The 12,613-nt window shown below is 37.2% G+C and overlaps 1 protein-coding gene across 2 annotated transcripts in view; it reads left to right on the top strand.

Moving 5' to 3' along the window:
- LOC137297646 (outer dynein arm-docking complex subunit 2-like) overlaps window positions 1-11,617 on the top strand; it is a 61,687-nt gene extending 50,070 nt beyond the window's left edge. For both annotated transcript variants that reach the window (XM_067829545.1, XM_067829546.1), the window contains exons 19-20: window positions 9,658-9,879; window positions 11,132-11,617. In XM_067829545.1, the coding sequence (XP_067685646.1) occupies window positions 9,658-9,879; window positions 11,132-11,245 (336 nt within the window). In that variant the 3' untranslated portion in view covers window positions 11,246-11,617. The remainder of the gene's footprint in view (window positions 1-9,657; window positions 9,880-11,131) is intronic.
- The last annotated feature ends 996 nt before the right edge of the window (window positions 11,618-12,613 follow it).

Below are 12,613 nucleotides of genomic sequence, written 5' to 3' on the forward strand. Positions count from 1 at the left end.
CAGTACTAAAATGGAGAGTTTCACATAGGTCAGACTCTAAGACTTGACTGTACCTTATGACACGGTTCGATACTCATGCTGTTGATCACTAAATGATCTGACTCAGGTGTGATTAATTCCAGGCAACTGTTATAGCTGTGATACAACTGTTTGCAGCATTAAACAAACAACACACTAGCATTGACACACACACACAAGAACATACATACAGCTATGTCCTCATTGGTCCCAAACATAACAATGAATTCACCGAAGACATGGTCTGCATTGATTCAGTGTGTATAGTCTACAATCAAATACTATCTCAGTGTTCCTCCAAGGACACCAGACTTGATACTAACCTGTGTCCCTTTGTACATGCTGAACCATATGGTCCACAAGTACATCCTGATATCAGACCAGATTAATATCTTTCTTTCCTGGGTTCAAGCTGTTGACTCAAGTCAGTTGCAAATATTTTATCAGTATTTGGATGCTAGGCAATATTGAGCAGTGGTCTCAGGCATCATATTAAATCCTCACAGTCTGATTTATTCAAGTGAACAACAGCATGTCAAAGAGAAACATTATACAAAACAATATGTTAGATATAAATAGAGATTATTTCATGAACAAGAGTTTCAAATGACTTAATATACATCGATCAAGTGTGAAAGTTTGTATTGTCTGAGCACGAGCATAATTTTGCTCAAGTTTCCTCTAGTGTAATAATGTGTTCTCATCCATTTTATTCATATATATATGTATAGTAAAACATGGCAAACAGTTTTGACAGGTCCCAACATTGACGTTACATTCAAATATTTAATGATGTCATGGACAGGAAAATGCAGGAGTGGCCAAGCAAAAGGGATCTGTGCGCATATGATAGAAATGACACTGGTTATGTTTTGCCATATGGGTAATAATGTGTTGTATTACGGGAGTTCCGAGAACTTTATTGATAAGATCACTTTGTACAACTGCATCCTGGTGCATCGGGATGACGTCACATCCATCGACATTTTTGTCATTCTCAGTTTCAATCTGCACTTGCCACATGTCACAAGTCTAGCCAAGTATGATTTCTTCAAGCATGGTCCATACACTAACCTTGAAACCAACAGAAATAATGCATCAGTAGATTTTCAGTTTGTAGACAATAAGGTATTTGTCACAGATTGCAGTCAGGTTTCATGTGGTTTTAAGAGAGCTGGCTACATCTTAGGTTGGAGTCCATATGTCAGTATATATTGGAGGGAAAAGAATTTTTAACAAATTTTCTTTAAGAAATACCAAAAAGGAAGTCTGTAGAATAATGTGAGTGGTTAATAGGAAGTTAAAGTGAGTGCATATGTATACTCATGGAAACAAATAAAGGAACACATGACAGTACAAGTGTCTGTTTATGTAATTCCAGAGTTTCACCCTCAGTGCAATACATACCATATGAAAAAACCTGGAAAAGAATAAAGGAACATTTGTACTTTCATGTTTTCCCTTATTTGTTTCTATAAGTATATAACATAGACCAAAATATGGTGAAAATATGTGATATTGTGCCTTCAATATAGACTTGCAACATTTTTGTGCTAAGGTTATGCTGTACAAAAGGACCCAGATTTCTGGATCAGTAACTACTCAATTTTACTTCCTAGTTCCCTCTTTTAATTATTTTCGGAATTTATTTTTCACAGTGATAACATACAGGTCCTTCGTATTCAGTAGAAATCCTAGTGATAGTGGTATTTTTTAGATAAGCAACATATTACCCAAAGTGGTGGCGGTAACTGCTATCAATTATAGTTAAACCAAGCCATGTAAATACTCTAAACAAAAGGAACATGTCTATTTCAGGACAATCAGATCCAATCGACAACTTCCTGATAGTTCTGTTGACATTTACAAATCTACTGGAGCTCCTCCTTATGTATAGCAATGAGGCTGAGCTTTGTTGATGGCGATGATGCAAAGCTTGCCTTTATCAGTCTGACTGCAAGCAGTGCAACAAAAGCCAATGAATATGGATCAACTGAACTCTCTACACTGACTCACAAAATTCCCTATGGTCCAACATTTAGCAAGGGACATATACTTGATCCAGACAGAACAGATTGCTAGCCATTTATGGAACAGTTTTAAGTCATTCTTGGAATGTGATAGGTATCGAGAGAAAAAAAAGTGGTATGCAGACAAAATAATATCATTTAGTATGTTTAGTTTTTGAGAATTATGGCACTAAATGGCCTATTTACATCTTAAATTTCACTATATATTTGATTTCAAATTTCAGGTTTAAATAGGAAGTTATATCTAATTCGAAAAGGGCAAGTTGTACGTCAGTATGACAGTATCATCAATAGACTAATGCTCAGTCTCTGAACATGTACACAGAGGAATCTGTCTATTACAGACTTGCCTGGGATGAGTCATTTTGTCCGAATTGTAAAGCAGTCCAGATTAGGCAACTTTTGTCTGTTAAAATGTTTTACTGCCATGATGAGTTACCTCCCTTTAAGGACAACCAACGACTTGAATCGTTCATTTTTGGTTTTATTTATACTCAATATATTATTTATACCTTCATTGGAAAAAATCTGTTAACGTGAATTGCTTCTGGCTCTGTAAATTCCCAATTTACAATGTTTTCAGTCATTAACCATTGTGAACAGACATAACAGAGAGATGTTAGTTTAGTCAGTTCTGTCTGGATAACAAAGCATTGTTCTCATTCTCGATTGTTTTGAACTGTTATTTTAGTCTGTTATCCGTAATTGAGAGAATCTAGATTATAAAGCATCCTTTAATAATACTTTAAGAACAATCTGCCGTGACTCAAGGAGTAGGCGGGATTATGGAGAAAACTGGATTACACAGAGTCCAGATTGGACAGATTCTTACGTAATTTTGATAGTAACAAATGAACCCATTTAAATTGAAAAGGAGCCTAAGGGAGACCAGAGATTCATAACCTGAGTACATCTAGACTTGCTTCATACAGTCCCTGCTTTAGCCTTACAAGGAGGGCTAGGGAGTTGGGCAAGTAAAGGGGTTTAGGGAGTGCCTGTGAGTACCACTGGTTCTTGCACATCTTTTCTGTCAAGTATGGTGGCATATCTCTTCAAGTATCATGCCAGCATATTCATACGTTGTTGCAGCTTTAGAAATTGCACTTAGTGTCTGATATGGGATTAATTAGATCATAGAACAAATGGGTGTGTTACTGCCCTGTAGACTGATACACTGAAGATCAGTGGTGTAGCCTAGTGGTTAAAGTGTTCACTAATCATGCCAACGGTCCGGGTTCAATTGCCCTCATGGGAACAATGTATGAAGAATTTTTTCTGGTGTCTCCAGCTGTGACATTTCTGGATTATTGCTGAAAACAGCGTAAAACTCAACTCATTCACTGTTACCTATTGGCTGAAAAATATACTAAAATGTCACATAACATGTTAATATTTTTTAGTTTAGAAATGACACAGAATCTTGCAATGAGTTGAGACCATTTCCTAGAAGTGTAATGTGAAACATTTATGTTGAAATACAAAGATTTAGGGGGCTTTTCCTTAAAACATGATATGAGCAAGCCCCAAGAACATTAGTTTCATCTTAATTTGAAGCAGTGCTATTGATGAGTATCATGACCAAGAATCTCATGTAACTGAACCTTGTTCATTCTAGTCCTAATCATTGACGTTGCAATTCTACATTGCATTGTTAAGCCATATAGCATACTATTAGCCTTTATACAGCCCTATATCAGAACACTATAATTAGACCATTCACAAGTTACAGACATTGTTTCATCAGCTAACACTGTTGCTATGGCAACAAGCTGCAGGAAATTGTTTACCTGTCGACTAGGATAAAATAGACCTGCTAACAATTGTTGAAATAAAGTATTAATGCCGCTAAACTGATCACCATTGTATATCAGTGGTGTCCAGAACAACCGATGTTCTGAACGTGAATGTATTGTACAGGATGTTGGACACAATGCTTTATTTTCCATGTACACTTTAGAAAGGCCGCTATGATATGTAACCATTATATCTATTGCATGTGTTCCATGTGTATAGCAATGTCTGTTGTTGTAGATTTCCGCCAGTATCCCACAGGTGCATGGAGTGCATTGGTAGCTAGGTCTGTCGATTGCATGTATATTATTTCAATTGAGTCTATTTATCTACTTTGTGTAATGTACGACTGAAATAGATGTGAATTTCAAGGGAAAATGAATTATTGACATATACACCGTGTAAATAGCATATAGGACACATTTCAAACATGATGGAATTATGACTAACAAAAGCTGCCAAACTGTCTTACAGTATACTATTATTGCAATGTATAGGGCCTTAGCTCAAATGTTTTCCAGCACAATATTCCAATGAATTTTGATATATATTTCTTTTCTTTAAAAAAAAAAAAAAAAAAATTTCAAGAGAGTTGCATCTGTGTATGTATTGATTTTGAAAGTATAATAAAGACTGGACATTTTGTTGACTGTGCATGTGATCATTCGTACTTCATGTACATTGTGCATTGAAGAAAATCATTAGGAGAAGAACAGTAGATATTGATTCTAAAGTATGTTATCAATGTCGCTTAATGGGTTTCAAAGGAATTTTTGCCTTATTTGTATTGTTGAATACTTCCTGCAGTGCGTTGTTCAATATTACAGAATACGGATGCTCTTGCCACATATCTGACATTGTTGTGACATATCTTCCATGACCAGATGCAAGATGCAGTTGTTAACAGGAAAGAAATACAAAGTTGACCTATTTTAATTTGTGCATACACCAGTAAAAATACATAAACCAATTTAAATGGTCAAATCTGAATTATGGGGCATTCTGTAGGAACCAGGAATAAAAGCATTTTTTTAAAAAATATTCATCGGTATAAATCAAAAGCAGTTCCGGATATTGAGCCAAATTCAACATTTCCACTCAGTCTTATTACAACACTTGGTTTCATTATGGTAAATAGTGCTTGATGGTGTGTCATCTGAAGGAAGTATTTATGTCAAGTTTCCAGTGCAATACACATAGAAATTATATTGGTTGGAGGGTATGAAATCATTGATATTTTCTTGATGACACAATTTTCCACCAGGAAGGGTACATACAGTTTTCCTTCCAGTATTCCTTGAAAAGATAATGAAAATCAGTCTTGTGGATTAAATGGCAGTCAGCTTAATTAAAGGAAGAATTTGCTAATGTAACCAACGGGAAGTTGCTTTTAGTAATATCTCATTTCATATAATGTGTACAAACTGAAAATAGTTTGCACTTTTGTAGGCCACAATAAGCTTTGCCGTTTTCGATAACAGAATTAGTTATAGATGTTGTACGTCATCCCTGTTTTGAACATGTTTTACCAGAAGTAAAGATAGCATTATTTTCTCTTCCACCTAGCCCTTTCTGCAGTTCTAAAGCTCTAAACAAAGGAATTATTTATTTCTATGAATATTGTGTACATTAAAGGTCACATGCAACAAAAAAATCAAACATAATTAAAACACATTTATCACCTACTGATGACATATAATATACATTGTTGCTTTTAAAAAACAAATAAACGAAAATATAAGCATACAATCACGATTCAAAAGTGCAATATTTTGTACTTGTGCTTACTTCCCCTGAAACGAAGCCCTCAGGAGACCCAACCCAGTCATAGCGGGTGGATGTGCACTCAAGAGTAACGACGGCTTCCTATTGGCTGGTTCATTTGCTTATACGCTGAGGACGCATTGTGTGTACAGAAAGATGATCTGTTTGATGGGCATTTTAGAATTATGGTGAGTCAGAAGAAAGTAAGATTCTTTATGGATTAAACAACTGCTTCTTTTTGTACTTGATGCGTCGTTTCAGTATGGATTCATATACTGTTATCAAACAAAATCATATACACTAAAAGAAGTTGTTATCCATGAAGAATGTATATAGAGATGTTAGGTTTTGAAAATACACGTTCTCTGAATTTCCGTTCGATCCAATCAAAAATCATCTCAGTAGAGATGGTAAACTACTGCGTGGCTGGAATCTGTCATTCGTACAAGTACAAAGCAGGACTTGAAACTGACAAGAGTTTGCACCAGTTTCCGTCAGATCCAGTCATCCGAGAAAAATGGATGTAGTTTGTTTGCAACCCACAGACATAAAAACATGTCATGTGTATCACACCTGCCTAATTACACAATGTGCCAGAGACGGGACTCGGGTGCACGAGTCAGAAATCAATTTATTTTCTTTATATCGTATAGTCTGATAGGTGTTAAGTTCAAATTACATGTGGTCAATGATTGAAGCTGTGTACTGCATGTTGTCTTAAGCAGACCAGCAGTCAGACATATAGGTGTGGATAAACCAGACACTGAACTTTCTCTGTGACAGAGACTGCTTACCACGTAACGAGTAGATTATTTCCTTGTTTGTGTACACAAACAAGATTAGACTACTGCTCACAACCTCATACTCTGGGCATGCATACTGCTTCAAGCCCCGCAAACACATTCACTGCGTATGCGTTATGAATGCGGCGTAGCACAGCTGTTGAAACCAGTTTTTCCCCCAAAGCTGGGGGAAATTTAGTGAAACGTTTGAACTCCGATTTCGCAGGCTTTTTTTTCATCGCGTTTTTTTTTTTTCAACTTTATAGGTCGAATTGGCATTTTTGATGATTTGTTTCAGTAAGTGCATACCAAAAGGTACCAGAATCTGCAAAGTTGTGTTTTACATTGCATGTGACCTTTCAGGAGACTATGCATTTGTGTAAGCTGAGTTGGTGGTACTTGAGGTATGCTTTGAGGTCATTACAGTCTTGGTCTCCCATGCTGTAAAGTCAGATGCTTTGTTGTTTATCACCACACTCAGCAATATTTCAGGGCCCTGTTTCACAAAACTCTCATAAGCCGAAGATCTTGTAAGTTTTCTCGCAGCCATTGTACCTCTAGGAGCTATGGATCCTATGAGAAAAGTTACAAGATCTTCGGCTTATGAGAGCTTTGTGAAACGGGGCCATGCTGTATGATGGTAGTCGGTAAATAACTGAATCTGGACTCGACAATCAAGTGATCAGGATCATGAGCAACAATCTACGCGATGAGATACAAGAACCGTGTCAACCAAGTCAGCGAACCTTACCACTCAGTCTCATTAGTCATGTCTTACAACAGGCATGAGTTACTGAAGACCAGTTCTCTTAAATATCTGAGGCAGCCGACTGGATGGAGATAGACGAATAGACAATGGTTTTCTTGTTCCTATTTTCTAGGGGTGAAATGGTATGCCCTCACCATGGTACAGTACATATTGCAGGACAAGGCCTTTGGTTCGGGCCATTTCAATCTTTTACATGAGAATCTACTTCGGGGAAAACAGAGGAAATGCAAAGAAATGCATAGATTTTGAGAAAATAATCCCATTTCTAGATGTTTTAGAAAAGGTTTACAAAGGTTGATAAAATGACAGTACAAAAACTGAAAGTACAGAAATTTGGGATTGCATTACGCTATACCAAACTGAAGTTAAAAAGCCATGGTACATCGTTTTACCCTACTGTTTACAAGTCCATTTGTCTAGTATTTGTGAATGCAATTATCCAAAATAAAATGTGTTTGGTCAGCAAGTTTGGTGGTATGCATTGAATTGTCAACAAATATTTATTGATCTTCTCAGCTGCTCATGTGTTACCAGTGTTTAATCAGTAGGCACCATGTGTTGCCATCCCACCTGCTGTCAGCTGCATAATTAGCATGGTTGAACATTACCATAGTATTTGTCATTACCATTGTACCTGTCACCATCTCCGTCCTCATTGGTCCAGCCTCATCTGGCGAGTCTTCCGTCACTGATGGTGGGTGACCTCAGAAAGTCAGGTGCTTTATAGTTTCTTAATAGCCAGTTTTTTTTTGAGGGCTCTATCAATAAACTGAGAATTAATATCCTGTTGCCATAGATCTGGTGGAGGATTTTTCTTTGCACTGCTTAAATAAGTCACAGATTAGAGCAATTATTTCGATGAAACTGGCAGTATATTGCTAAATATGCTGTTTGTCTAAAGACTGATTGTATTGTAAAAGCTGGTGGGGTAGCCTTCTGGATAAAATATTGGATTGTCATGGTCTAGGACAGGGTTCAGGCTCCCAAATGGTTTCAGTGTATGAAGCAGGGGTTTGGTGTCCCCTATACATTGTTTGAATGATACTGAAGTCAGTGTGAGACCTTAAGCCACAATTAAGGATTAATATTACAAAAGCTAAGATCACTGATTTTGTGACTTGTTTTTAGTACAGACTCATAGGTCAGTACAAGTGAAGAATGTCTATTTAAAATCATATTGGCATTTTGAAAGTAGAAAGGAAATACACTCGGACAGAAATATTTGAATTAACAAGTGAGAAAGAAGTGACAAACGTGATCAGCTGACTTAGTCAACACACAGTATTTTATCCCAATTGCTCAAATCGATCCCCTTCCTGTTGATCACAGGATAGAATTATCCAGACTTGAATATTTACAGCCAGCCATCATGTAGCTGGAATATTGCTGTGCATTATGTTTCCTTAAAGATGAAATAAAAATGGCTTAATATCCAGATTAGTGTTAAAGCGATGATAAGATACCCACAAAACGTATTTGATACCATAATGAATAATCAAAAAGCTGTCTTTCTGGGTGAAATGTGCAATATGAATATATACTATGTGATTATGTAAGTTAATATGAAATGAATATATTTGTATGCCATATAACTGAGAAATATATAATTTGAATGACTGACATAATGCTTTTATTACTATGAAGCTATTCAGAATTACTTAATTCTTCATAAAATTGTAACATTTATCATGTTCAGCTTCCAAATAACTTTTACTTGCATGCTTAAGCATGTTGTGTGACGACATGGTATCATGGCAGACTAGATGTTCATATCTGAATCACTTGTAGTTATTTACAAAGGAAACTATCCTTACCATCTAGGTACTATTACAATATTACATATTACACATTACAATGTTTCACATTTCATCTATACAGTCCCCAAATTGATGTAGATGACACAATCCGATAACTGCTGAGTCAGGCATATGAGATGAAGACACACATCACATGGGCACACTTCGATAAAGTCTATCAGCACTCTTAATATAGACTAACACGATTATCCTATAAAGGTAAATAATCTTGTCTAGTGATGTTTTACTGCAAATTTGACATCTTTATTGACAAAGTAGTCTTTTTTGTTCATTCACTCAGAGTGATACAATGCCAGGGTGTTTATACCAAATGAAAAATAGTTTGACGAAAGTATAACCTGTAGATAGCCCAATCCCCTTCTACAGGCAGCTTTTTCGGTCTTCAAAATCCAGCTTCTAAATGGTAACAAGGGTAGTGACATTACAAGGCAGTCTGATGTGCGACTGTCAGTAAATCATACTTTCATGTAGGCTTACATGCCTTAGTGCTGAGTTTATGTTGTGGGGATGGTTGTGGTACGCTTGTATCATTCTGCTTGAGACAAATTCTTATATTTCCTGCCCTGATATCATGTATTTGTTCAGCCTATTCAAGATGAAGTGTATGATGATTGATATGAACAAATGTAGGATGATCAGTGTTGTCATTGTGTTCCTTGAATCACATGTTGGTATTTCTATTTCAGACAGACGACAAGTTACGGCGACACCTAGCAGAGGCAATAGCACGTTGCTGTAACTGGGGCAATAATCGTGTAGCATTTGGTCGAGAAGGGGCGGTGGCACCATTGGTGAAGTACCTCAAGTCACAAGACGAGAATGTCCACAGGTCAACAGCTAGAGCACTCTACCAGTTATCCAAGAATCCTGACAACTGCATCACAATGCATGAAGCAGGAGTGGTCCAGGTAGGTTCAGTGGCTTTGATTTTAAACACAGCACTCTGCAATATTCTAGCTATATGATGGTAGTATTGAGCATATTGGGCCCATTGTGCTATGAATCCATTCTGTTAAGCCTTGATGACACGTGATGAAGTCACATTATCACTCCCATGACTCTGTCAAAAAACTTGCCATTCCACGGATACTTTGTAGCAAAAGACATTTAAAGATTGCAGATGCGGTACCATACTAATGACCATCCTTGATATCTCCAGAGTATATGTTCCGATAAGTCTCCACTATACCCTGGATGCATCTACTGCTTGGTCCGAAAATTTTATTACCGCCCTTTGCTGGCTTGCATTCTCACAGTCAGCCAATCAGCTAAGCTGCCGTTACAACTGAACTTGAAAGCGTCAATAAAGACTGCGGTTGCAACTGCAAAGTTTGTTCGCAGTACGACTCAGATTTAGGAGAAATCATAAAGACACATTGATAGGTCCAAAATTATTTTAAAATATATGCATGAACTCCTTCTGCCTCATTCAGAGAATTTGTGCATGGTTCATTTTGCCAAGTTTAATCGGTTAGATAATTTAGTGTGTTGCGATTGGATCGCTCAACTTCCCACCGTACACACCTGATTGGATAAAAAGCCAGCCAAGGGAGGTAATACATTTATCGGACTTAGCCATAGATGCATCCAGGGTATAGTGGAGACTTATCGGAACGTATACCCGGAAGATATCGAGGATGACTAATGACATGCAGCATGTCAGTCTGGACTAGACAATCTAGTGATTGATATCAGAAGCAACAATCCATGGCCAGTCATGGCCAATAAAATCTTTCAACCCACATAGGTTGTTGGGACCTGAGCCAACCAGAATTCCTACAGGAATGGTACTTTACGATTATATGATTATCTACTCTGAGGCAGTGTTTGTTGGACATGGTTAGCTGTTCCAAACAGCTGGAATATTGCTTACGGCAACTTTCAACAACAGGTTACATTACATTTAGCAATGATCCAGCAATATTATGGCAAAGGACACACGAAATAGGCTTCGCACATTGTACCAATGTGATGAATCAAACCCAGGAACTCAGAATGACAAGTGAACACTTTCTCCAGTAGGCTACACCACCACCATGTGAGCAACAGTAAATTGAATATGTATACATGGGTCCATAAAGTATGAAGAAAAGCATAATCACCCTGGTGCATTTGTAATAATACAAACTTGACTATTTGGATCTCGTTCTCTTAACCCAGCCCTTGATGAAGATGGTTGGCGCCACTGATGAGGACCTACAAGAAGCAGCTGCTGGATGCATAGGGAACATACGTCGTCTGGCACTTGCCAATGAAAAGGCCAAATATGCGTGATAGGAAAGGACTGCTGCCAAAGATCAATCTCAGTGCTGGAGTTACCAAAATGTCAGGGTCTTCAGTGGCATCTCAATATGATTCTCCATTTTATATTCAGTGGATGTAACTGTAAATTGATCTATGAAGAGAAATATTACAATTTCAGAAAGTCAGTTGAAAAATATAAGTACCAACTTCAATGTTATTTTGAGGCTTTGTTTGATATTGAAGTTATTCTTGCTTCTTTCATTTATATTTCATTTGTCATTACATTCCGTCCAGTTTAAAGGAAATATCTGTGTCAGTATGTGATATACAGTATGTTCATACTATATTTACACTCTGTGATAGAAAATCTTGTACACTGTTTTTAATAAATTGTTGACATGTTTTGTGTGTTTAGTTTTCATAGTGAACAAAAAAATTTACCATCTTTGTACTTGGGATATCACTATGAACCAGCTTTCGAGTGCTCTGCATATAGAGAATATAGTGCCGGCTGATATCAAATATATATCAACACAAGATGATAAAGTAACAAATATCTGAGGCTTGCCGAGGATATTTTTACCTTTATCAATGAGTGTTGATATAATTGATATTGGCAGACACGAGGGTGACATTCTATTTATCATCCAGATTCATTGTTCTTTAGTTTTCAATAAACATCTGAAACATGTACATCTCTGAACCCAGTACTCGCATTAGATTATAAGTTCTACGATGTTATAGCATTGTGACATCATCAAGTTCATGATGTCATAGCATTGTCAGGGCACTGTGCCAAATCTATTGTCGAAGTGATATCTCCTAGGAGATATCATCTGATCTCACACATATCACAGTTGTTGGATGATAAATTACAATCAACTGATATTCAAGTTCTCTTGATATCACAATGAATAGACATCAGAGTGCCCTGGATGTTAGTTTGTGTTGGTGTCCGAGTATTCAATATTGTTCCATGAACAGGCATCCAACTATTCCAGAAATCGTCTTTTCACTGACCAACCATGGACGTTATTTAAACACATGATACTCTGTCAGTGAGTGGTCTGTATGCATGTGGGCACTCTGCTTTGATCTCAGTTGGATGTATTCTGATGAGATGACTCCCGGCTGGATACTGTCACACTTGTGAGCAAGATCTTTTCATGGGCAACCCTTCGTTAATCTTAAACACACATTCAAGGGTCATTCCAGATTACTCCATCAGGTGAACTGACAGTTGATACTGACATCAACCCCATGATGTCATAACTGTGCTATGATGTCACTATGCATGTGGCATCACAATCACAGGGAAATAGTACAGTGTAAGTGCAGTTGTAAGTTTGATCCGTAACAGGTCAAGTTATTGCAGCGCGTCAAGGCTTCGAACATCAT

Source organism: Haliotis asinina, chromosome 10 (assembly GCF_037392515.1).
Source record: "Haliotis asinina isolate JCU_RB_2024 chromosome 10, JCU_Hal_asi_v2, whole genome shotgun sequence".
Classification (NCBI taxonomy): Eukaryota; Metazoa; Mollusca; class Gastropoda; order Lepetellida; family Haliotidae; genus Haliotis; species Haliotis asinina.